The sequence below is a fragment of the Rattus rattus genome, chromosome 8 (assembly GCF_011064425.1).
Source record: "Rattus rattus isolate New Zealand chromosome 8, Rrattus_CSIRO_v1, whole genome shotgun sequence".
NCBI classification, from domain to species: domain Eukaryota; kingdom Metazoa; phylum Chordata; class Mammalia; order Rodentia; family Muridae; genus Rattus; species Rattus rattus.
The window spans coordinates 99,908,465-99,930,351 of NC_046161.1; the positions used below are offsets into that span (position 1 = coordinate 99,908,465).

General features: G+C 51.0%; 1 protein-coding gene across 2 annotated transcripts; it reads right to left on the reverse strand.

Moving 5' to 3' along the window:
• Positions 1-87: 87 nt before the first annotated feature.
• P4htm (prolyl 4-hydroxylase, transmembrane) lies at positions 88-17,802 on the reverse strand. 2 transcript variants are annotated; one of them, XM_032910651.1, is made up of 9 exons: positions 17,414-17,770; positions 17,091-17,172; positions 5,625-5,815; positions 4,791-4,887; positions 3,665-3,827; positions 1,891-2,076; positions 1,213-1,303; positions 923-1,046; positions 88-527 (listed from the first exon to the last, which is right to left on the reverse strand). In XM_032910651.1, exons 1-9 carry the CDS (start codon positions 17,768-17,770, stop codon positions 307-309), a joined length of 1,512 nt encoding a protein of 503 aa, XP_032766542.1. In that variant the 3' UTR covers positions 88-306. The 2 variants fall into 2 exon arrangements, 1 of the variants encoding a protein (XP_032766542.1); XR_004388828.1 differs by lacking the exons at positions 88-527; positions 923-1,046; positions 1,213-1,303; positions 1,891-2,076 and adding an exon at positions 3,905-4,002 and having other exon boundaries at positions 3,721-3,827; positions 17,414-17,802.
• Between the last annotated feature and the right edge of the window lie 4,085 nt (positions 17,803-21,887).

A 21,887-nucleotide genomic window follows, 5' to 3' on the forward strand; every position in this document is an offset into this window, starting at 1 on the left:
GATTGGCCGGATCAGAGAGTCACACCCCCATGTGAGACTAGCGGGGAGGGCGACGGGCCTCCCCTCCCCCAAGCGGGCGCTTAGCTCGCCGGCCCCTGGCTGGAAGCCCTGTAGTTTTATTTAACGGAGCAGCATGGAGGCTGTACACCAATAAATAACGTTAATGTAGGAACTGCGCCTTTCATCGCGGCTGCAGGCAGGGAGGGATAGGGCAAGAAGTCAGCCAGAACTTCAGTCTGCAGTAGGACAGAGGACCTGCAGGGTCTTTGACGTTGGGCAGCGGGTGACTCGCATCAGGGCCTCGTGTCAGAGCTCCACGCGGGCATCACTGTAGGCCCGGTCCAAGGCCCACTCGGGCTGCGAGTCAGCACCACCTTCCCGGGCCAGACGAGCCATCTCCTGCTGGAACAAGGCTTGCCGTGTTCGGCTAGGGTCCACATTGATCCAGTTGTTAGCGATCCATTTGGTTCCGCGGGTGACCAGGCATCCCCCATGCAACGAGTAGTCATCCACTTCACCCACCCAGCCTGGGTAAGAAGGTGACATGAAAAAAGGACAAGTTAGGGAAGGAAAGCCCTAGATTGGCCCAGCCTGAGTTGTGCAAACATCTAATTCCCACAGAAGGACTTGGCATCTCACCCACTAAGGCATGGTCAACATACTGGCCCCCTAAAACCAAGCTTCCTTGCTTCTGAGCCTGAGCACTTTCCAGCCTGGGTTGTGGAGAGAAGTTTCCCTGCCCCAGACAGTAGGAAGGCTGGTGCATAAGGAAATGGGAGGAGATAACCCAAGAGGGTGTACTAGTGCTACTGTGTTTTAAAATCACTGGTTATGGCAGACAGAAACAGTCCTTCAAGGTAGCAGAAGGGAGAGTAAGTCTCCTCAGAGAAGCCCATGACCTGGCCATAATAGACCCTCTCACCTTGCCCATCAGGAAGATAGTTGTACCAAAAGACTGCAGTTCCTTGCTGGGGCTTGACCCGAAGGTTCCCCTTGTCACAGTGCCTTCGAGTGTCTCGGAGATCAACGTTGTCCTGAATCAGACTCTGTGGGCAATAAGGTGATGATGGCTTTGGACTGCCAGCCATTGCATGACCAGGCAGCTAAAGCTGGCTGGAGGGAAGACAGACAGATGTGGTCTGGAAGGGTGTGTATACACTTGCCCAAGGCGCTACCAGCCCAAGAGTAATAGAGTAGCCCATTGGCCCTTACCATTTCATCGTAGGTCCTGTTGTCTGCTACAGGGAAGACAGTCTCGCCCCCACCGGTGACATTGTTCAAATAAAACAGCACTGTCATGTAGCTGTAAGGCAGGGGGGCTGCTGAGCGGATCCCCAACTGTGGGTTATGATATTCCCACTTGTGGGCAGGATACCCAGGGGCCACAGGGTCAGGCTAGGCTAGCTAAGATGTGTCTAGCCCTTTTCCCTGCAGAGCCATTCTTCCTGGGTGGCCAGGATCACAGGTGCACTGAGGTAAGTTTGTGACCTTATGCCAAAGATCTGGCTGGGAAGAGTAAGCTTTTAGAAGCTGAAATATCGTGTTCAATCTCCTTGCAACTGGGAGGACTAAGCCAGAAAGTCAGGAGAAAACTTAACTTTGTGCAGGCAGGAGGGCACAACTCTGGACACGGAGCCTGAGACCTCCAGCGAAGGAGTCAAATCATTGCTCAGAGGGGCCAAGTTTCAGTATCTGTGATAGCTAGATCTGTTTTCATTTGAGTAGATAGACACTATGGCCAGTAGCCACTTTCCTGTTACTCCATAAAGGAGAGACTTGGGGGGAAGGTGGGGTACGGCTGACCAGGATGGCCCAGTGTAGTCTTGGTCCATACTTCTCAAGGTGCCCAGTTGGGGAGCTGAAGCCACCCCCCCGGTGAGAGGTACTTGCCGACAGGAGGTCTCGAAGGGTACAGATTCATTGGCTACCAGCTTGGTATGAGAGCAGACGGTCTCTGGGTACACAGGTCCGCTGTCCACATGGGCATGGTAGTGGCCTCCCTCACCGTATCGTACAACCTGTAGAGGCTCGCTGAGCTCCACGATCTCTGGCGAGAGGCGAGTGAGACGCAGCACCCTGGTAGGCAGCAGGTATTCAGCAAGATGGTCACCCAGAGGAGCTGACCAAGGTGGACCCTGGGCCAGCGACAGCTTCACCCTTGCCCACCTCTCCTGGCGATCCCATGAGCCATGCTGGACGTGATTTTTTTTTTTTTTTTAAAGATTTATTTATTTATTATATATAAGTACACTCTAGCTGTCTTCAGACACACCAGAAGAGGGCGTCAGATCTCTTTACAGATGGTTGTGAGCCACCATGTGGTTGCTGGGAATTGAACTCATGACCTCTGGAAGAGCAGTCGGGTACTCTTAACCGCTGAGCCATCTCTCCAGCCCTGGACGTGATTTCTAAGAGCAGGAAGGCTGAGCTAGGAATGTCATTTAATTGCAGTGGGCTTGCCTAACGTGTACTGGGTCTTAGATTCAACCCTAGCAGGCCAGAAATGTGGTCTGTGCCTGTATCCCCAGTACTTGGGATTCGGAGGTAGGAGCAGATAGCAAGTTTGAGGTGAGCCTGGGATACACGAGACATCACACACACACACACACACACAAAGACACTCACAAAGACACACACACACACACACACACACACACATAGAGACACACACACACATATATGCACACACACACACAAAGACACTCACAAAGACACACAAACACACACATACATACACACATAGAGACACACACACATATATGCACACATACACACACACAAAGACACACAAACATACACACACACACACACACACACACACACACACACATTTAGGAGAGAGAGAGAGAGAGAGAGAGAGAGAGAGAGAGAGAGAGAGAGCTAAACGAGCGAGCACGCCGCAGGATCTGATCTGTGGTAGTAATGATTTACATCCCAGGCTGCCAGACACAGAGATCTCCAACTAACAGAGAAAACAAGATGGCTGTATACTCAGGAGGAGGAGAGCTGACTCTCTTCTCTGGAATAAAATCATTCGTTTAAAAACTTCTGTTTTTATTTTTTGGGTTTGTTTTTTTTTTTTTTTTTTTTTTTTTTTGGTTTTTTTGGTTTGTTTTTTTTTTTTTTTTTTTTTTTGGTTTGTTTTTTGTTTTTAGGTAGACTCTGAGACAGTTTCATGCCCAAGGCCAGGCCTCAGCTCCAGACTGCAGGATGACGGGGGTGAGGTCTTAGCCAAGCTTATGAAGCTACATGTTCAAGGGCTTCTCTGAGCAGAATAAGTCCTCATTTTCCTAACTGACAGAAAATAAATACTTGATTGATTGCTTTTTCTTTCAGACAAGGTTTGTCTCTGTATCCCCTGTCCTGGACTTGCTTTGTAGACCAGGCTGTCCTTGAACTCATAGAAATGCACCTGCCTCTGCCTCCTGAGTGCTGGGATTAAAGGCATGCACCATCACGCCCGGCTTGACTTATTTCCACAGGTTGTTTGCCCACAACCAGGCCAATGTACCTTCATTAGCTGCCCTGGTTTTCAGGGTTTCAAATTCCTGCTCTAACAATTGAAATTTAATCCTAAATTAGTTCATCAGTTTCCATCACTTTGGCTCTGGCAAAGGACTTGTGTGGCGACCCTGCCCCAGGAAGAATGGTCCCGGATGCTCACCTCTGGCGGATGGCACGCATGACGTGATGGGCTCCCTCACCCTGGTGGAGCCATGTGTGGTGGCTGTTCCTCACCAGCTCGTTGGATTCTGCCTTATGACTCCTCATGTACTTGTGGAAGTCCCGAAGGTCCATGTTGGAAAATTCCTGCAGACTCAGCACTCCTGCGCAGAGCAGCATCATCAGTGCCTGCTGCGCCAGTGTGGAGGAACACAGTGGCAGGCAGCACCTCCCTACCTACCCCAAAGGTAGCGGCAGCCCCTGGCCTCAGGCACTGGGGGGCCATGTGTCCCCACCTGGACTCGGGTCAGATGAACCTGGTTTCTGTCACATCGGGCCCTGAGGGAAGACCCAGAGAAGTTTGTTTTCTGTTTAAACCTTGGTTTGGTCCCGAAAACCCAGACAGCCAGAGCAGGGTCTCCATGGGACACTTGGGCCACATGACTAAGATGGCCCCAGGCTCTGCCACCTGCCCTGTAGCAGTGTGAGTGAGCCATGTTCCAGCCTATGGTGTGTGAGGAGAGAGAACTCTCTTCCACACTGTAGTGTGAAAGCAGGGCTAGTCAAGTTCCCTCAAGTCCTATCCTGGGTGGAACCCTGTCGGCCAGCCCTTCTGGCTACAATACCAGTTACCCTAGCAAAAAAAAAAACCTCCTGCCCACTCCACAGCCGAGAAGACTCCTCTGTTCCTGCTCAAACCACTGAGCAGAGCTATCCCTCTGGGGCTCTGGCAGAGTGGGTGGCTTTGCTGTAATTCTTCTATCCTTTGGCCTGGATTCTACTTAAAGTGAAGGTTGTGAGCCTGACATTATAGTATAAGGGCTGCAACAGCCCCCCAGCCGCAGGCTCCATTCTCACTTGAGGTTCACGAGACTCTGCCCGACGCAGCCAAAAGGGTCTCCAGGATCTGTCATGTAGACGGTCACCAAGGAGAAGGACGGCTGGCTTTCACCTGCTTCCCAGGAGTTAAAGGCAAAGCTGGGTCCTCACCTCCCTACCTCTGTGCACTTTCAAGGCCCCCCCGGGCTCGGCAGCTGCCTGCTGCGGGGGAAAGGCCCACCCTTTCCAGGCACGCTCTTGGGAGGAGATGGCTCACAAGCACAGAACAGTGGAGGGCGAGAGCTCACCGTCACCGTCCGGGTCTGCCTTGATAGCAGAGTACATCTCCTGAATGTTCTCCGGAGTCATCCACCGTCCATTTCCCAGGCGAGTCTGGGCCAGCACCTAAAGCACAGGGAGGCCCTTCAGTGTGCGGTTCCCCCTAGTAGCAAAGAGTCACCTCAACAGACTTGCTGTGGGGCTAAAGGTTTCAGCGCCCGGGCATGAGGGAAGAAGACACAAGAACGCCGAGGTCTCTGTGCAGAGGTTCAGGGGGGTGAACTTTCGGCCATGAAGGAAGCCAGAAAGGAGGTACACATGCCTGAGGGCCAGGTCTGTTCCCAGACCTGCTGAAGGCGGAATGAAAACAGGCCCATGTCACCCTTGGACACCCACCCCAGGTGAGGGAAGAGCAAAGGCCTAGCTATGATGAGAGGGCAGATACCAGGAGGACATGTGCCTGGGACCTAACGACCACGACTCTCAGGAAAAGCAGGTCCAGTGTGAGAAGTCCTTATGTGAGGGTGTGGGAGTGAGAGATGCAGGCTGATGGTCTTTACTCCATCGTCACCTTTAGACATGGCAGCAAGGAACTCAGCCCACAGAAGGTACACTACTCAAAAGCCCTAATGATAACCACGCTCCCTACGGACAGAATTTCTTGCCATCCTCTGGAGTCTCGGGGGCAGTAAGGGACTGTCAGAGGAAGAAGTAGGATAGACCCTCGGCCAGGGCCTGTCCAAGCAAGCCTGGGGTGGCATTTGACTGCAGAGGCCAGGGCTAAGCTAGACAAGTCACGTGGCAACCAGAAAGGTAATTTTAGGCATCTCCTCCGGGACCTGGTCCCGCCCCAGGGTCCTAACCTCTCGGAGCTGCAGGCGACCGTCGTGGTTCTGATCCAACAGCTGGAAGAGGTCCAGCTGGCTGACTCGCATGGCGCTCATGGCCTCCTCATACTCCTCAGTGGGCAGGATCTGGCTTCGCTGTAACCCTTTCATCTGTGCCAGGTGGATGATGAGGCGGCACTCCTCGTCACTCAGGAAGCCTGGGATTTCTGCCAGGAGAGGGCAGGGGTCGGTGATGCCGAGGACCGAGCTGGAGAGCGGGGCACCAAGTACTCCCCTACTCCCTACACGGTTGATTCTTTGGTATTTTCTGTCGAACCGAAGGCCACAGGGTGAACTTGAACAGCAGAGGGTTGACCTTTCCTTTCTTTTTCCTTTTCTGACGGTGCTGGGGATTGAACCCAGGACCTTGCACATACTAGACAAATGCTCTACCACTGAAGTACACCCCAACCCCCAGACAACTTTGTCGTTACAGTGGCTCACAGAGTCCAGGATGACCTCAGCCTTGCTCTGTAGCCAAGGATATCCTTGAACTATCCTGGTCTTCCACCCTGATCTCCTAAATGCTAGGAGGTGTGCATCACAAAATTCAACTTGGCTTCTTCTTGGGTATGGGGCGAGGGGGGTGGTCACACTCTGTAGCCCTAGCTGGCTTGGAACTTGCTATGTCAACCAGGCTGGTTTCTGCCTGTCTCTGCCTGCCATGGGCCTGGACTGAGGGCTTGTGCCCCCACACCTGGCTGTGTATATTTAACATTTAGTGGGATCATGGCTGCTTCTTGCTTTCAGTTTTCCCTTCGGCATCATCCAATACTGAGAGCAGTGCTTCTCAGCTCTAAGCTCTCCCTACTGTTTCGAGCCTTTAATACAGTTCCTTGTGTTGTGGTGACCCCCAACCATAAAATTATCCTTCTGTTGCTACCTTATAATTGTTTTTGTCTGCCACTGTTATAAACTGTAATGTAATTTATCTGATATTCAAAGGGCTCACAACCCACGGCTTGAGAACCATTGCTCTGGGCCAACCAGAGGGCCTTACTCGTGTTCTGTTCAAGTATTAGTACTGAGAATCAGTGGGTATCACGTAGGATGCGCCAGTCTCTTCGTGCTTTGAGAAAAGCCTGCTGGACTTTGCTCTACGTCCCCGTGTCCACACACAGGTGGCACTGGCAGGTGGTTTGAAGGGGCTAGACCCTGAACCTCAGATGTGAACCTGCATCTCACAGCCCAGATGCTTCCTCCCCTCCACCTCCTCCATAACCTTAAAAGAAAGAGCAAGGGGTTGGGGATTTAGCAAAAAAAAAAAAAAAAAAAAAAAGGGATACCCTTGAGGGCCCAGAGGCCAGCAGAGAAAAAGGCTGCCCTGCTTCCTGCAGAGTATCTTGTTACTCCTCTGTCATGCTTTTAGGATGACATGGCATTACTGCCAGGAAGACTGGCCCTACAGCAAGATGGGAGCCATTTTTAATAGTGACCACAGCTGACCACACTCTGCCGATGCTGCTCTGAGCATTCCTCACAGCTCCGTAATCTCTCCAGCACGTGAAGAACCCCAAGCAGAGAGATCAGTTCTTTGTCCAGAGCCACTCTGATGTTATACCCAGAGCAGAACCAGATTGGAGAGCAGACTTAACTTCCAAAGGTGGGCATTGGGGCCCCAGATGTGGTAACATTGAAAATAGAACAGGATAAAGACCCGCACCTGACCCGTGGGCCGGGGAAGGGTGTGAGTGGACGCTGGCTGCTGAACAAAGGGCTGGGCTCGGTTTCTTATCAGTTTTCATCTCTTGGTTGCTAAAGACAGAGAATTTAAGAAAGAGGGTGGGGTGGGGGCTGGAGAGGTGGCTCAGTGGTTAAAAGCACTGACTGCTCTTCCAGAGGATCTGAGTTCAAATCTCAGCAACCGCATGGTGGCTCACAACCATCTGTAATGGGATCCGATGCCCTCTTCTGGTGTGCATGAAGTCAGGGTATTCATATATATAAAATCAATAAATCTTAAAAAAAAGGAAGAAAAAAGGGGCTGGAGGGAGACAACACAGGCCCAGAGCCCGGATTTTTTTTATTACTAAGTATGAGGAATCTGCAAGTCCAGTGGAGATAATTTAGCCCCTTCCCCTTGATGATAAAGCCCTGGATTGAATCCTAAGCACGGCATAAAACTGGGCATGGTGAGACACACCTGCATGCAATCCCAGTACCTGGGAGCTGAGGGAGGATCACAAGTTCAAGATCACCTTCTGCCCCATAGCAAATTCAGTGCCAGCTTGGGCTACAAGAGACCATGTCTCAGACAAAACAAAACAGAAAAGGCAAACAGCTAAGTCAGTAAGTCGAGACCTAATGAGGCAGGTGCATGGACCTGAGAGTTTTGCAAAAACCCTCAGAACTTTCTGTGTGGGCAAAGCCCTTAATCCTAGCTCATTAAGACCAAGAGAAGGAGACCCACAGAGGGCTTTGACACTGATGGCATCGTACAGTGACACAGCATCTGGCATCTAACAGAATGCAGGACACTTCCCCAAGCCATGCCATTGGGCCATGACATTGGACACCCTGAGATGTATCTGCCCCAGCCCGTGGCATAGCAGCCAAGGCTATTCAGTAGCAGATGACTCGTTGCCCCACCCTGCCCAAGGGATGCTACCCAATGCCCTGTGAGTCTTCCCCTGCTCTCTCTTTAACCCCGAGTGCTTTGAGGAAAAGGGCAGAGGCTCCCAGGGGCAGAGTGGGGAGGCTGTGGTCCCCCACACCCCTGCCGGGGCCAGCTCTGGAAGCTCTGTGTTCACCTCTCAGTACTGGGGGTTGATGTGGGGAGGGGGAGAAATGAAGGTTTGTTTTTGCTAGTGTTCCTGGCAGAGGGAAGCGAGTACCCTGGGACAGAGACCTCTGTGCATTTGAGTTCTTGGTCCGTTACCAGGAACTGTCAAAGTCTCTAGAATGTCAAGCTAGAGGTATAGCATTGCCATTTCAGAGTAGAGGCCTGGACTCCTTGCCAGGAAGTCATGGAAGTTCTGTCTGCTGAGCGATGCTGGCAAGGGATGAAGCCTAAAGGTCACCAGGCGGACGGTTCCACCCCAGCTCAACTTCGCCTCCAAAAGGCATTTGCTCAGCTCCCTCTGGGCAGAGCAAGCCCTTCCCGGAGCTGTAGATTATCAGTAGCAGCGAGAACAACGGGAGAATGGAGTTCTTTCAGAACCCAAAGGCCAGGACAGGGTACCAGGAGGGTGTGCCAGAGGCTGTGGTGTCTAAGAGCTTTCAGTAGGGGAGGGGGTGCCGCGGTGGGGGTGGGCGGCCGCGGTGGGGGTGGGCGGCCGCGGTGGGGGTGGGCTGCGTGTTCCATCTGGGTTGGAGGTGAAGACCCAGGGTACAGGGCCCTCCCTTAGCCCTCTCTGGGTGGGGATGACTAAGACGCTGGTGGGGGAGGTGCACTGGAAGGCTGGAAAAAAGCCGGCGTTACAGGGAGGAGGCAGGAGATAAAGGGGGGGGGGAAGGGCTGAGGTATGAGCCGTGGCCCAAGCAGTAAGCCAGGCTGCAGAGCTGTTGCTAGGTGACCACAATGTTGTTACCCAGCAACCACAGAGTATTCCTTGCCACAAGGCAGTGCTAGAAGCACAAGAGGCTCCACTTGATCACCCCGTTTCTCACACACCAGAGTCATTAACATGTTGCAGCCAGTGACAAGCCTTGCAAGCCAGCCATGTGGCCTTCATAGCCTGCTGTGGCGTTTCCCGGTGAACATAGAGACTTCGAGGGGGCCTATGATCTGTGTCACAGCGGATGTCAAGACCTTCCACCCAGAGTGGCCACAGTGAGCCTTGGCCTAATGTCTCCACTATATTCAATGTCATCGTCAAACCACACCCCTTTCAAATCATTCCTGGGGGATCACATAAACTGGACTCAGGCTGGGGAGGAGCCCCCACGGGCTGCTGTGGAGGGCACAGGGGTGGAGGTTGGGCAACTGACCCTCATCCTCATTCTCGCGCCACCTCCCCCCCACTGTGCAGATGGCAGCTCTAATAGGGACTGTGAATTGCAGCCTCAGCCAAGGCGTCCTGGACGTGTTCCATATCAGTGAACTCGGGAGAGTTCTGAGTGTGTGGCACGTGTGTTCACGGTGTGTGGGGGTGGGTGCTCGGGTAAGTGTGGATGTGTATGAATATGGAGGTCAGAGCACAGGGACAAATTCAGGCGTCTGTCCTTGCCTTCCGGCTTGTCTGAGATGGGCCTCTTGGTCAGTTGTCCGCCACTGTGTAGGCCAATAAGCTATGGGGCCCTGCAAGTCCAATATTCCCCTGTCTCTAACTCTCATCTTGTCATCAGAATATCAGGACTACGGGTGTGTCATAGCGTGCCCAGCTTTTACGTGGGTTCTGTGAGCCTCTCTGGCAGACAGTTTCTCACTGAGCCATCTCTCCAGTCCCCCCCCCCTTATGCATCATATACATGTGTGTGAACCATGACACATGTAAGAGGGAGACCCACATGCTGTGCCTGAATAGAACAAAAACCATACTTCCTAGAGTGGTGTGGTACCGCTAGAACGTTAACAAACAAAGAAGGACAAGCTGGGAGTGGAGGGGGGGCACCTGCCAAGCCGGCATCACCTGCCAAGCCAGCATGTGGCGCGTAGAGGCAGGAGGATCAGGAGATCAAAGTCATCCCTGGTTACACAGAGTCCCTGGCCTCAGGAGATTCTCAACAAACAAAATCTCTAAGGAGAACGGCTCCCCTGGGGGCCTGATTCAGAGACAGAGCATCACCCAGGGCAGAGCATCCTAATTAGCTATGTGGAGAGGACAGAGAGAGCGACATCCTGGCATCAGTTTCAGTTCCATGAGCCCAGTCTACAGTGAAGGGCAGACCGGCACCACCGCACAAACTCTGGCTCTCGCGCACTGTGATTTGGGCTCAAGACTAGAATTGTTGAATTTGAGATCCCTACCCTCACCAGAGTTGATGTTCACCAAGTAACATGGCTGTTCCCGGATGCCATGCGAGCTCCACAGGACTGCATACAGGGAGCATTAGCAAGAAGGTGCAGGGGGCCACCTGTTGGTGACTACAGTTACCATCAAACCATCAAACTGTGGCTAGCTGTCCGCGGGTAGCCCCATCCCTGGTGCCAAGGACAGGGAAATTCTAGAAATTCTGCCGGGTCTGGTGGTGTACACACAGGCGACCCCAAGCACTCAGGAGAAGCAGGGGAATTGCCAGTTTGAAAAGAACGTTATTGGGGTTGCGGATTTAGCTCAGTGGTAGAGCGCTTGCCTAGCAAGCACAAGGCCCTGGGTTCGGCCCCCAGCTCCGAAAAAAAGAAAAGAAAAAAAAAAAGAAAGAAAAGAACGTTATTTACTTTACGAGTATGGGCATTTTGCCTTCGTGTCTGTCCATATACCACATGTGCATGGTTAGCAGCTGCAGAGGCTAGAAGAAGGTGACAGATCCCCTGGCAGGGGGACTATAGAGAGGTTGTGAGCCCCACTGGATCTGGGTCCTCTGGAAGAACAACAAGGGATCACGACCATCTATGCCACCTCGACAGCTCCAAAGATCATTAATCTGTGGGTAGGACCGGGTCACGGAGCAGGAGCTCTCCAAAGAGAGATAAACTGGGGCTGGGTGACAGCTCAGTCAGTGGGGCACCCGCCTGCGCAGCCTGAGGGCCTGAGCACCATTCATTTGTTTTGAGATAGGCTCTTCCTATGCGGCCTCCGCTCCACCTGCCTCTGCTTCCGGGTGCTGGGATAAAAGGTGTGCAAACCATGCACTGCTTAGAGCCTGTGCTGGGAGCTCCGGCACCCAAGTAAGAGGCTAGGCCAGGGTGACCCTAGGTGACTACTGACCAGCCAGTGAGTTACAGGTTCAGTGTGACGCTGTGTCTTAAAAACCACGGTGAAGGGGTTGGGGATTTAGCTCAGTGGTAGAGCACTTGCCCAGTGCAAGCATGAAGGCCCTGGTTCGGTCCCCAGCTCAAAAAAAAAAAAAAAAAAAAAAAAAAAAAAAAGAAGGCAGTTAAAAACCACGGCGAAGGGGCTGGGGATTTAGCTCAGTGGTAGAGCGCTTACCTAGGAAGCGCAAAGGCCCTGGGTTCGGTCCCCAGCTCAAAAAAAAAAAACCAAAAAAAAAAAAAAAAAACCACGGCGAAGAAGCTGGTGAGACAGCTCAGTGGGTAAAAGCACTGGCCACAAAGCACTGAGCACAATGCCTGGAACCCACGGGGAAGGAGAGAACCAACACCAGAAAGTTGTCTTCTGCCCGCCACAGGCGTGCTCTGGCGTGTGTGCCTGGATTCATGTCCAAACACGTATATAATACTAATAAATAAAAATCGACATGTAATGTTGACCTCTAGTGCCTGTATGTATACGCAGACATACGTGCATATACACACATATGTGTTAGACATGGTGGCTCATACCTGAAATTCCAGATTTTGGAAGGGGAAAGCAAGAGGATTATCATGGGCTAAAGTGAGCTCTTAGTAGCGGCCTGAGCCACAATGTGAGAGACTACGTTACTAAGAAAGAAATCCCACTGCCCTGGGAAAAAGTCAAACATGGTGTCATACATCTTTGATTCTTGAGCTCCTGATATGAAGACAGGAGGATCACCAGTTACAAGCCAGGAACTAGCTAGTAGCTGGGGCTGCACAGTAAGACCTTACCTCAGAAAGCAGAGTGGGAGGGGCCGGTTAGGATAGAGCAGAGCCACTGTAGGAAAGCATATCCCCAGGACCGTGACAACCATTCAGAATGATTTGACTTCGGCGCGCTGTAGTGGTGCATACTATTTTTTTAAAGATTCATTTACTTATGTTTATGGATGCTCTATCTGCATGTACACCTCCATGTCAGAGGAGGGAACCAGATCTCATTACAGATGGTTGTGAGCCACCATGTGGATGCTGGGATTTGAACTCAGGACCTCTGGAAGAGCAGTCGGTGCTCTTAACCACTGAGCCACCTCTCCAGCCTGTGGTGTTGTGGTGCCTGCTTTTAATTCCAGAACTCTGGAGGCAGAGGCACGGGGATTGCTGTGAGTTTTAAGCACATCTACATAGCAAGCTCCAGCATAGCCAATATTACAACAAAGGTTCCATTTCCACACAGGCCTGTACCTCCTAAACATGGGAGGAAGACGCAGGAGGATCCTGAGTTTAGGGCCAACCTGGGCTACATAGCAGGTTCTTAGTCCATGTATGCGCTAATTATCAGGAAATATAAACAAGCAAGATAAAGCCAGGATAAAAGAGGGAGACCAGGGGCTGGAGAGATGGCTCAGTGGTTAAGAGCACTGACTGCTCTTCCAGAGGTCCTGAGTTCAATTCCCAGCAACCACATGGTGGCTCACAGACATCTGTAATGAGATCTGATGCCCTCTTCTGGTGTCTCTGAAGACAGCTACAGTGTACTCATATAAATAAAATAAAATAAAATAAATAAATAAATAGGTGGGTAGGGAGTGGGGGGGTGGGAGACTAGAGCTTCTGCATTGAAGCTCCACAGAGATGAGAGGTCCTTGTTCCAGTTCACATCCCTTGGTCATCTGGTATGTCATGAGCTAAGAGCCTGCCTCTTGGGGATGACAGTGAACACCAGGCCGATGGATGGCAGACGGGTGAACACGGAAGACAAACATACTCTGCTCTTTCCTGAGATGAGATTTTTTTTGGACCATCCAATTCCCTACACAGACATGCTGGAGCTTCCAGGCTTTAGACAGCTTCCCCCCCCCCCACCCCGTGGTTTCCCTTTTCCAAAACTAGATTTCTTTTTGTCTAGAAAGAGGGTCTTATGTAGCCCAGTGTGACACTTTGAATTAGAATGGCCCCCCCAGTTCTTGTTTAAACACTTGGTCCTCAGGTGATGGAACTGTTTGGAGAGGATTAGGAGGTGTGGCCTTCTTGGAGGCGTGTCATTGGGGGTGGTGGGCTGGAAACTTCAAAAGCCCAGGCCAATTCCCAGTGAGCTCTTTGGCTGGAGCCTGTCGGTCAGATGTAAGCTCTAATTCCTGCTCCATCACCATGCCTGCCTATGGCCACAAGTCCCAGCATGATGCTCACGGATGGCCATCTGAAACTTTTTTTTTTTTTTTTTTTTTTTTGTCCCAGCATGGGGATCGAACTCAGGGCCTTGCTCCCTAGGCACTACCACTGAGCTAAATCCCCAACCCTTGAAACTTTTAAGCCCCAATAAACTCTTTTTTCTGCTCTGTTGGCTTGGTCATGGCGTCTCTTCACAGCTAAACTCTCAGGCTGGCTTTGAACTCCCAATCCCCTCTTGCATCAACTTCCCAAATGCTGGATTAGCAATTCACAGTTATAAATTAATCCCTGAATGCTTCCAGGGATTAATTCCAGGCCTGCAGTACAATCCCTACTGTGTTGTTGTGCCTGGTGCTGGATTAAACCTATGGCCACTGGAGATAGGCAAGCGCACTATCAGGGGACTCCCCTACTTCCCATGTGTTTTTAAAGCTTGGGAGTTTTGGTTGTTTGTTTTTTTTTTTTTTGGATCTTTTTTTCGGAGCTGGGGACTGAACCCAGGGCCTTGCGCTTCCTAGGCAAGCGCTCTACCACTGAGCTAAATCCCCAACCCCTGGTTGTTTGTTTTGTTTTGAAGATTTCTTTATTATATATACAGCCTGGATGTATGTCTTAGGCTGAAGAGGGCATCAGATCTCCTTACAGATGGTTGTGAGCCACCATGTGGTTGCTGGGAATTGAACTCAGGACCTCTGGAAGAGCAGTCGCTGCTCTTTACCGCTGAGCCATCTCTCCAGTCCCCAGTGAGTGCTCTTAACCACTGAGCCATCTCAAGCTTGGTTTAAAACAAATTATTTGTATGTGTGTTGGCTGCGTGTATGTGTACCACATGTGGTGCCTGCACCCTAGAAGGGCTGGGTTCTCTGGAACAGGGGTTAAAACCAGTCATGAGCTGCTCGGTGGGTGCTAGGAACAGGTCCTCGGAAAGAGAAGCCAATGTTCTTAACGACTGACAACCTCTCCAGCCCCCTTGTTTCGTTTGTTTGTTTGGTTGGTTGGTTTTGGGACTTGGTCTCTTTGGGTAACTCTGACTGGCCTGGAACTATATTTTAAAACCACGTTGGCCTTGAACTCAGAGATGTATCTGCCTCGGCACTACCCACCCCCTCATCCCCAGTGCTGGGATTAAAGGAAGCCACACAGCCTCCAGTGTCTGTCTGTCTGTCCTGGTGTTATTTTGCTTGTTGACATCCACTCCTGCTATGTAGCCAAGGCACAGACTTGCTGTGTAGCCCAGGTTGGCCTCAAACTCAGGATCCTCCTGCCTTTCTCTCCCACATTCAGGAGTTTTACCGCATTCCTGGCATTGCCAAGAGACTGTTGTAACCTTTGAAAGTTTTGGCAGAAACTGGGACCCATTTTGATGGCCCCAGCAGAGAGGTTTACTATCCTTTCATCTCTTCTGCTTCTTGTGACTTACTCTTGGGGACTTCAAATCTGGGTCTTTAATTATCTTCTTTATAGAACAAGCTGCAAATTCCGAGGACTCTAGCCTTAAGGTCCATCTCAGCTAACGCAAACGTGAATTTGACATACAGGCTGGTAGCTAATGGGAGAAAACCCAACTCTCGAACATGTCTGTTCACAGGCCTAGATCTCCCTTCCTCAAGAGCTGCCAGGCTGGGTCTTCACTGTCCCTCAGGAAGGCCTACTTCCTCTACCAGAAGTCTCAGCCCAGGGTGAAATTCACTACCATATCACATCCAGTTAATTGTTTATCCTGGTTTCTTTCTCATTACAGCGTCAGCTTCAGAAAAAAGCTGTTTCCAATACCTAAATTAGGACCTGACATAGGCTTCATGTTCTTCACAGAAATGTTGATGATGACAGCTCACAGCCTTGTAGGGCCCTTCTCACAACAGCATGCATGGGACACTGCTATTTATAGCTCTTATCCAGAACAGCAGCCAGGGCCCTCTAGGCTCTACAGTAGAAGCACACCCCTGACCTCACCGCAGACCCCTCCTTCTTTTACAATTTTAAGACGTTTTTCATTATTTTCTGTATACTAATGTATTTCCTACATGTGTGCCCGTGTACCACATGTGTGCCCGTGGCTTGAGGAGGTGTTGAGCCTCCATGTGGATGCTGAGAATGGACCCCCAGATCCTGTGTAATAAGGAACACTCTCAATCACTGAGCCAACTCTCTAGCCTCTTCTTTAAAGAGGAGATTACACAGGGACAAATAAATGCAATCTTCTCTTTAAAAAAGAAGAGGTTGGAATTTTTGTTGAAATTATCTCTGGGCAGTCTGTGCTGCTAACCTGTCACCGTGCAGAATCGGGGCAGGGTGAAAGACCGATAACCAGGGCAGAGGAAAACTTGTGGGAGTGGCTTCTTGCTTTCCGCCATGTGCATCGCAGGGGTTGAATTTAGATAGTCGGGCGCCTTTATCTGCTCAGTCATTTCCCGACCCAGAGACCTAAACTCTCTACAAACTCCCCTCCCCAGCAGCCAAGGACAGCCCTGGGTCTGCTAATTCATACTGCCAAGGCCACGTGTCTGTACAGAGTTTGATTTTGTTTTGTTTTTGTTGTTCTTTTAATACAGGTTTTCTCTCTGTGGTCTAGGTAGTCCCGGAACTTAATCTGTAGACCAGGCTGGCCTTGAACTCAGAGATCCACCTGACGCTCCTCTGAAGTGCTGGGATTAAAGGCAGATGTCACCACTGTCTGGAGAGGGTTGCAGAAATTTAACACTGGCAAGGTCTGTGAATACAGTGCTCCCACCATGTTGACATTGGCAGTCTTTGGAGGACTTTGGGGTCTTTACAACACCATGGTTTTGTGTTTGAAGCCTATCATTTAATAAGAACTCAGAAAACAGGAGCTGTGTGTGATGTGGCTGGCTAAAAAGGGTCACCCTAAAAGGCTCTGCCCATGAAGAGTGAAAGACAAGAATCCTAAGAATCTCAAATACGGGAAGCCAGAAGCTGGGCCTTTGAACGTGTCCCTCCGAGGGGCTGCTGGCTTTGAGCAGTTTATCAGTTTATCCCAGTACGGTCAGTCTGATTCTTATCAGACCACAGGATCCGTTTTGGGAATGTGATCTCCTGAGAGGCCCCTAGGTCAGCTGGCACCTGGTTATCAGTCTCTCACCCTGCCCCGATTCTGGAAGGTGACAGATTAGTAGCACAGACTGTCTAAAGATAATTTCAACAAACTCTTTGAACATTTGTCTCAGGGTGATGCTGCCCAGCCTATGATGGAAGGGTCCACTGAGGGGGTCATGGTGTGGGAGGCAAGTGTGGAAAAGGGACCGCTGTCCTGTTACGGAAAAGGGACCTCTACTTTAGTAATCCTCTGGATTCAGAGAGAGCCTCTGCGAAGCAGCCATGTTCAAAATAGAAAACACTCGGTCAAAAGAAGCCTGGAGGTGGACGCTGCAGCTCCCCCACTCCCCCTTCCCAGAAGTGTCCTGCAGACTTACCGAAGAGCAATGGCTTGAGGCTGAGGGTTCGGATGAAGTGATCCCTGCCCGCGACCACCTGGACTTTCCGCTCATATCCCACCTAAAGGAAAAGTACACAGCAGGCAGCTGGTGTGCCAGGCCGCACTGCTCAAGAAAAGTCCCGTGTCAGGGCGCGACAGTAGGAAAGTAAGTAGGCGCGCGCGTGACCCGCACACAGTGATGCGCGTTGGGGCAGCCTGGTGGCCCAGAGCTGAGCCACGGTTCCTTCTGGCTCCGCTTGGCAATGCTTAAAGAGCGAGCGGCTCAGCGCGGGGGCGGGAGGGGGGTGAGGATGTTCTTACCTTGATGCCCTCTAGCCGGGTGAGGGGACCCAAGGTTGGCACTGGCTGGGGGCTCTGCTCACGGCGCTGGGGTCCGGGGTCTGAGCTTTCGTCCCCGTTGCTGTAGTGCACGAAGAGCAGCAGGGCCAGCACATTGCCCAAGTACAGGTGCACGAACACCATCAGTACCAAGAAGTAGGCACGGGAACAGATGCCCCGTGGCTTGCACAGTGGCCGCACCGGTGCTTCTTCACCATCGCCTGGTCTGGTCGCTGCCCCGGAAGGGCGATGCTCCGGTGGCAGCGGCCACTGAAGATTTGAGGCCTCCTCGATCGTCTCAGCCACAGGCCGCTGCACGGTCGCCACCGCTGCCGCCATGGCGCCCAGGTCGCGCGCGCGCCCAGGGGAGGGGCCGCGGGGGTGCTCGCGCTGCGCAGTCGCTGGGACCAGGACGGCGGAGTCAGCGCGCACCGCGGTCACTAGGAGACGGTGCTTCGGGATGCTGCGCTTACACGGAGCCGCACCCATCGACCCATCCTGAGATCCTGGGACCTCGCCCGCACCAGGCTAGTCGCTCCCGGAGCTGGATACACTCCATCACAGAAGGCCACCCGCAAATGTGGAGGCACAGGGGAGCACCGTTAGGACAGACACCATTGCCATTAGCAGTTTCGGAGATGTCCCCTTCCCTCCTTCCAGAAAAGTGTAGTGGGCATTTTCTCACTCCTGGAAGAGGGGAATCAGAGTGACAGAAACAACGGGGAGGCAGCATCTTATGACAGAGTGGGCCGCTGAGGCCAATGACTACACACCCGACGATGACATTATAGAGCAGCTCCCACGAGTTTAACTAGAACATTTTATGTATACGGAGCGGCCGTGTATGTGCGTGTAAATTCCATGTGTGCTGTATTTGAAGACAGACGGGGCACTGGAGCTGGAATTACAGACGTTCGTAGGTCACCATGTTGGTGCTGGGACTAGAACCTATATGTTCTCCAGGAACACTAAGAGCTTTTAGGGGTCTTAACCAAAGAGCCTCTCTCCAGCTTCCTTTTTTTTTTTTTTTTAATTAAACATTTTTTTAAAACAAACAAAAACAAAAACAAACAAAAACAAAAACCCAGACAGGGTCTCATATAGTTCAGGCTGGCTCATCAAACTCGAATGGAGAGGAGGATAAATTTATTCTCCTGTCTCCGCCTCTCAAATGTTGGAGTTACCAGGCATGCACCACCATATTCTTGCAGCTTTCCCCTACGACCTTGGATATTCTTTTTTTTTCCTTGGGGGGGGGGCGCTGGGGACCGAACCCAGGACCTTGCGCTTCCTAGGCGAGCGCTCTACCACTGAGCCAAATCCCCAACCCGACCTTGGATATTCTTGAAGGTCTCTTTTCGGTCAGACTTGCCCACCCAGGAAATCCTGCAAGTCAGGATTTACTTAGGTAAGAAGCTGCCCAGTGTGCCCACGTTGGTGTCTACCCCGTATCCCTCAAAATGAAGCAGGTGCTGTTCGTGCGCTCTTGCCTTAAAGCTACTGGATGGGAAGAGGGAGGGTGGAAGGCTTTTCCCTAACCAAGACACCCTGGCCTCTGAAGAAAATAAAACTCAGATTATAAAGCATTGGCCAAGGCACTTTGAACTCTGCTCTTCTCGGGCTGGGCTACCCTTAGGAGATGTGCAGCTGACCCCTCCCCTTCCCAATGCAGTAAAGTACTAAACATGATCGCTCACTCCCTTCCAACATTCTACAATGGCAGGCTTCCTCAGGGTCACTAAACGCCAGAAGTTTTATTAGCGAATTTAGTCAACCTCAAGGAGCACTGTTAATCCTCTTAAACCACAAGAGGATAGGTACTGGAGTTTTCTGGGTCAGAAGGGAAGAGGTAGTAATGTTGATTCAGCCAAGAGAGAGGGGCGCTATGGAACAGTCAGCACCAATGGTCCTCCATCTTCATGGGGAGTGGGAACAGAGACCTCTGGTGGCTTACACAGAAGCAAAGGCAGTAAGGACATGGCCTCTTGCCCCAGAATTTATTTTTAGTGTGTGTGTTCATGGCAGCTGAAGGCTGATACTGACACTCTTTCTGCCGTATTCATTGAACAGGCTTTCTCACATGACCCCAGCGCACACCAACTGAGCTGGGTTTTTTAGTTAACTTGCTTTGAGGATCCTAGACCTCACCCACCCACCCCCCAGTCCTGGGATTATAGGCTGACTGCAGTGCCTACTCAGCCTTACGTGCAGGGGATCTGAACTCTGGACCTCAAGGTTTACCCACTGAACCATCTTCCCAGCTGCCAAACATTAATCCACAAAGGGCTGTTGTTGCTACCATAACATTTCAGTATGGGATCTGGGCAGGACGGGTGGTGTGCACCTGTAGTAATCTCACTTAGGAGGTGAAGACAGGCAGCCTAGGCTTCACGGCATCATCCTTTCTCAAAAAAGTTAATGATTTAAACAGACAAACCCCTACTGCCCACTTAGGAATATTCCAATTTCTTAGTTGGGTGTAGTAGAACACGCCTGTAACCCCAATGCCCGTGAGGCAGAGCCAAGAGGTTCTCTCCCAAATTCCAGGCCTGATCTACAGAGCAGATTGCAGGCTCTCCCCTCTGTAGTTTTCTGTATTTACTCAGGTCAGGAGCCAGTTTCTTGTGTAATAGGGACAATTTCTAAAAACTATACTCGTCAACTGTTGATAAACATTAGTGTTTATAAGACTCATTTTAACATGGCATTTCTTTTCTCTCCTCTTTTGAGACACGGTCTTACTATGAAACAGCCTAGGGTAGCCTTGAATTCCTCATCTTGGACTCAGCCTCTGGGATTACAGATGTGTATGTGCTATCACACCTGGCACTTTACCAGATACTGTGACTTCTGGATATTACTATGTGGTATATCCGGGGAACCTTATAGAAAAAACAAACAAAAACGTAGAAAACTCTAGGTAGCATATGCAGGCCAGGAAAAGTGCAAGATCTCCCAGAACTGGACTTACAGACAATTGTGGGCCATCATGTGCCTGCTGGGAATGGAACCCAGGTCTCATTAAGACCAACAAGTGCTGTGATCTGCTGCGGCATCTCTCCAGGCCCTACAAAGACATTGTTTTGTACATTTAAGTGCATGTAGATGCATTTGTGCTATGGAAGACTGGGTTCAGAGGACAACCTGCAGGAGTTCCTTTTCTCCTCCTGCCACAAGGATCCTGAGGTTCTTCCTCAGCTGTCAAAAACCTTTACCCACTGAACCAGCTTGCCAGGGACATCATGTGTAAAGATCACCAAAAGTAGTGTGAACACCATGTTACCCTATGCCCACTGATTTTCAAGGATGCCCTATCTTAACTGGTTCAAATTTACTAGTGGGGCTGGAGAGATGGCTCAGCAGTTAAGGGTATTTGTGGCTCTTGCAGAAGACCTGGGGGTTTGGTTCCCAACGCCCGCACCCCTCCTTTTAGACAGTAGGCATGTCTATAATAAAACGACACAGTACACATGCATAGAAAACACCCACACACAGAAAACAGGAAATCCCTAGTGACCCATTCTGTCATAAAGCTGAAGGCACTTCTGGGGGTAGTGTCCTCTTACACCTCGCTGTGTGCCCAGTGGAAAGCACAAGAGCACACTCAAGGCCAAGACCAGCCATGTGGGGTTGGGCCCCCCACAGTGCTAGTTTACCTCTCATGAAGGTTTGTATATGCTTGGCCCAGGGAGTGACACTATTAGGAAGTGTGGCCTTGTTGGAGTAGGTGTGTCATTGTGGGTGTAGGCTTTTTCTACCTGAAGTATTTTCCTAGCAGACTCCAGATGAAGATATAGAACTCTCAGCTTCTCCTGTACCATGTCTACGTGGAGGCTGCCATGCTCCCTCCTTAAAGATAATGGACTGAAACTCTGAACCTGTAAGCCAGCCCCTGTTAAATGTTGTCTTTCTAGGACTTGCCTTGGTCATGGTGTCTGTTCACAGCAGTAAAACCCTAAGACAACTCTCATTAATGCTGCTTCTAAGCCGGACAACACTTCCAAACCCATTTCCAGTTTTGTCCCCTTTTGTTTAAACAGACAAATTCCTTTTTTTTTTTTTTTCCGGAGCTGGGGACCGAACCCAGGGCCTTGCGCTTGCTAGGCAAGCACTCTACCACTGAGCCAAATCCCCAGCCCAACAGACAAATTCCTATTGCCCACTTAGGAATATTCCAATTTCTTAGTTGGGTGTGGTAGAACACGCCTGTAACCCCAGTGCCTGTGAGGCAGAGCCAAGAGGTTCTCTCACGAGCCATAATGTCCTGTGTACTGTGTTTCTGCATCTGCTTCTGGAGGGACCCGAGGTCTTTAATGGCAGGACTTGGGTCATTCTCCAATCCCAAGGTGCTTGTAGGGAGTGGCTCGGGCTCAGTTTTTTGCCAAGGACAGAACTAACATTTCCAAGTTACTTCTTCCCGCTCTGCAGGGAGCACCTCGAGCTGCTTTCAACCCGA

Excerpts from the sequence above, each read along its gene's own strand:
- P4htm (XM_032910651.1), bottom strand. The coding sequence starts at position 17,770 with ATGGCGGCAGCGGTGGCGACCGTGCAGCGGCCTGTGGCTGAGACGATC. Across the intron at positions 2,077-3,664 it reads ATGCGTGCCATCCGCCAGAG|GGTGCTGCGTCTCACTCGCC; the intron begins GTGAGCATCCGG and ends GCTGCCTACCAG. Across the intron at positions 528-922 it reads CTATCTTCCTGATGGGCAAG|GCTGGGTGGGTGAAGTGGAT; the intron begins GTGAGAGGGTCT and ends CTTCTTACCCAG.